The sequence below is a fragment of the Mus pahari genome, chromosome 9 (assembly GCF_900095145.1).
Source record: "Mus pahari chromosome 9, PAHARI_EIJ_v1.1, whole genome shotgun sequence".
NCBI classification, from domain to species: Eukaryota; Metazoa; Chordata; class Mammalia; order Rodentia; family Muridae; genus Mus; species Mus pahari.
This window is the reverse complement of record NC_034598.1, coordinates 92,354,006-92,357,347: the sequence shown is the minus strand read 5'-3', so window position 1 is coordinate 92,357,347 and position 3,342 is coordinate 92,354,006. Positions and strand designations below refer to the sequence as shown.

The window sequence follows — 3,342 nt, the reverse complement described above, 5'->3', positions numbered from 1 at the left end:
TCTCCCTGTACAAAGCTCAAGTCCAAGTGGATCAAGGATCTCCACATAAAACCAGATACACTGAATCTAATACAAGAGAAAGTGGGGGAAAGTCTAGAACACATGGGCACGGGGGAAAGTTCCTGAACAGAACACCAATGGCTTATGCGCTAAGATCAAGAATTGACAAATGAGTCCTCATAAAATTGCAAAGCTTCTGTAAGGCCTAGGACTCTGTCAATAGGACAAAACAACCAACAGATTGGGAAAAACATCTTTACCAATCATACATCTGATAGAGGGATAATATCCAATATATACAAAGAACTCAAGAAGTTAGACTCCAGAGAATCCAATAACCTTATTAAAAAATGGAGAATAGCTGGGCAGTGGTGGCACATGCCTTTAATCCCAGCACTTGGGAGGCAGAGGCCGGTGGATTTCTGAGTATGAGGCAGCCTGGTCTACAGTGAGTTCCAGGATAGCCAGAGCTATACAGAGAAACCCTGTGTCCAAAAAAAGAAAAAGGGGGGGGGGGAACAGAGCTAAACAGAATTCTCAACTGAGGAAACTTAAATAGCTGAGAAGCACCTAAAGAGATGTTCAACATCCTTAGTCATCAGGAAAATGCAAATCAAAACAACAAAGATTCTACCTCACCTCACATCAGACAGAATGGCTAAGATCAAAAACTCAGGTGACAGCAGATGCTGGCAAGGATGTGGAGAAAGAGGAATACTTCTCCGTTGCTGGTGGGATTGCAGGCTGGTACAACTACTCTGGAAATCAGTCTGGCGGTTCCTCAGAAAATTGGACACAGTACTACCTGAGGACCAAGCTATACCATTCCTGAACATATACCCAGAAGATGCTTCAACATGAAATAAGGATATATGGACCACTTTGTTCATAGCAGCCATATTTATAATAGCCAGAAGCTGGAAACAAACCAGATGTCCCTCAACAGAGAAACAGATACAGAAAATTTGTTATATTTACACAGTGGAATACTACTCGGCTATTAAAAACAATGAATTCATGAAATTCTTAGGCAAATGGATAGAACTTGAAAATACCCTGAGTGAGGTAACTCAGTCACAAAATAACACACATGGTATGTACTCACTGATAAGTGGATATTAGCCCAAAAGTTTGGAATATCCAAGATACAATTCACATACCATATGAAGCCCAACAAGAAGGAAGGCCAAAGTATGCATACTTCAGTGCTTCTTAGAAGGGTGAACAAAATACTCACAAGAGGAAATATGGAGACAAAGTGTGGAGCAGAGACTGAAGGAAAGGCCATCCAGAGACTGCAGCACCTGGGGATCCACCCCATATACAGTCTCCAAAGGACGCTGTTGTGGATGCTGGGGAGGTGCTAGCTGACATGAACCTGATATGGCTGTCTCCTGAGAGGCTCTGCCAGAGCCTGACAAATACTGAGGTGTAAACTCACAGCCAACCATTGAACTGAGTGCAGGGTCCCCAATGGAGGAGTTGGAGAAGGGACTGAAGGAGCTGAGGAGGTTTGCAGCCCTATGGAGGGAGCAACAGTGTCAACCGGCCAGATCCCCAAGAGCTCCCGGGGACTGGACCACCAACCAAAGAGTACACATGGAGGGACCCATGACTTTGGTCGAGTATGTGGCAGAGGATGGCCTTGTTGGACATCAGTGGGAGGAGAGGCCCTTGAATCTGAGGGTATTTAATGTCCCAGTGTAGGGGAATGTCAAGGCAGGAAGAGGGAAGTGGGTGGGTGGGTGGGGGAGCACCCTCATAGAGGCAGGTGGAGGCAGGATAGGGGCTTCTTAAGGAGAGACCTGGAAAGGGGGAAACATTTGAAATGTAAATAAAAAAAAATCCAAAAAAAAAAAAAAAAAAAAAAAAAGCAGTTCCAACAGGCAGATTGTATGGAGTCCTGTCTTAAAGCTGGTTCCCTGCCAGTCCTGCTTCAGTAGATAGCATCTGTATCCTTGTTATTTAAGCAGAAGCACAGTCTTTAGGCCATCCTTAGCGCCTCCCCATCCAAATCTGTGGCTAAATCCTGTTGTCCCAGCTTCAAAATACCTGCTGACACCAACTAGCCTCAGCACCCAGTGTGGTCTTCCCATTCTTGCCCACAAAGTGCTACGTATTGCTCCCTTTAGAACAATTTCATTTTTATCTTGCATGCATGCATGAGTGTTTTGCCTGCATGTATGCATATGTATATGTACCATGTGTGTACCTGGTGGCCAAGGAAGTCAGAAGAGGGTGTTGGGTTCCCTGGAACTGGAGTTACATAAAGATGTGAGTCTCAATGGACTGGGAACCAAACCCCTCCCACCTGTGGTGATGAGCAACATTACAGCTATCTGCTTTAAAGCATTTAAACATTACAGCTATCTGCTTTAAAGCATTTAAACACATTGGACACCTCACAGCATCCCATTGCATCTCACGAACACAGGACAGTAGACAGCATCTGTGCCATGCTGCAGATTAGAAAATCAAGATTCCACAGGGTTACAGAAATTGTCCTGAGTGGGTGGGAGAACGGAACCCCCATACCGTCCCCATCTCCTGGTAGTTCCCACTAGCGTTGGATGGGTAGATCATGATAATTTGGACAAAGGGCCAGAGAAAAAGGATAAAAGTATGATTCTGTGATGGCATGCCCACCTGTAGTCCCACAAGTCGGTGGATGTCTTGAGCAGAGGGTAAATCGCAGTCATCTGAGAAGGCTGCTGCATGGCCCAGAGCCAAGGTGGTATCATACAGTTCCTGGATATCACCTGCATTTGGAATTATCAGCAAAGAGAACACAAGTATCTCAGGACTAGACAGAACCGTCCCTTAATTCCCAACTTCAGTAGAGCAAAGGGTGCAAGGCTCCTATTTTCCCATGACATTGCAATGTTCTTAAGAATGTTTCAACTGGAGAGATGGCTCAGTGGTTTAAGAGTACAGTCTGTTCTTCCAGAGGACCTGGGTTCAATTCCCAGCACCCACATGGCAGCTCACAACTGTCTGTAACTCCAGTTCCAAAGGATCAGACATCTTCATACCAATTCACATAAAATAAAGTTAAATAAATCATTTTCAAAAAAAGAAAAAGAAAAAAAAAAAAAAAAAGGAACCAGGCAGTGGTGGCACATGCCTTTAATCCCAGCACTAGGGAGGCAGAGGAAGGTGGATTTCTGAGTTTGAGGCCAGCCTGATCTACAGAGTGAGTTCCAGGATAGCCATGGCTACACAGAAGAGAAACCCTGTCTCAAAAAAAAAAAAAAGAAAAGAAAAGAAAAAGAAAAAGAAAGAAAAGAAAAAGAAAAAGAAAAGAAAAGAAAAAAGAAAAAAAGAAAACCAAAAAAAAAAAAA

At 43.9% G+C, this 3,342-nt stretch overlaps 1 protein-coding gene across 2 annotated transcripts in view; it reads right to left on the bottom strand.

Annotated features, from left to right (window-relative positions):
• Glt8d2 (glycosyltransferase 8 domain containing 2) overlaps window positions 1–3,342 on the bottom strand; it is a 39,313-nt gene that overhangs the window by 5,704 nt on the left and 30,267 nt on the right. For both annotated transcript variants that reach the window (XM_021205596.2, XM_029542493.1), the window contains exon 7: window positions 2,647–2,759. In XM_021205596.2, coding sequence (XP_021061255.1) covers window positions 2,647–2,759 — 113 coding nt within the window. The remainder of the gene's footprint in view (window positions 1–2,646; window positions 2,760–3,342) is intronic.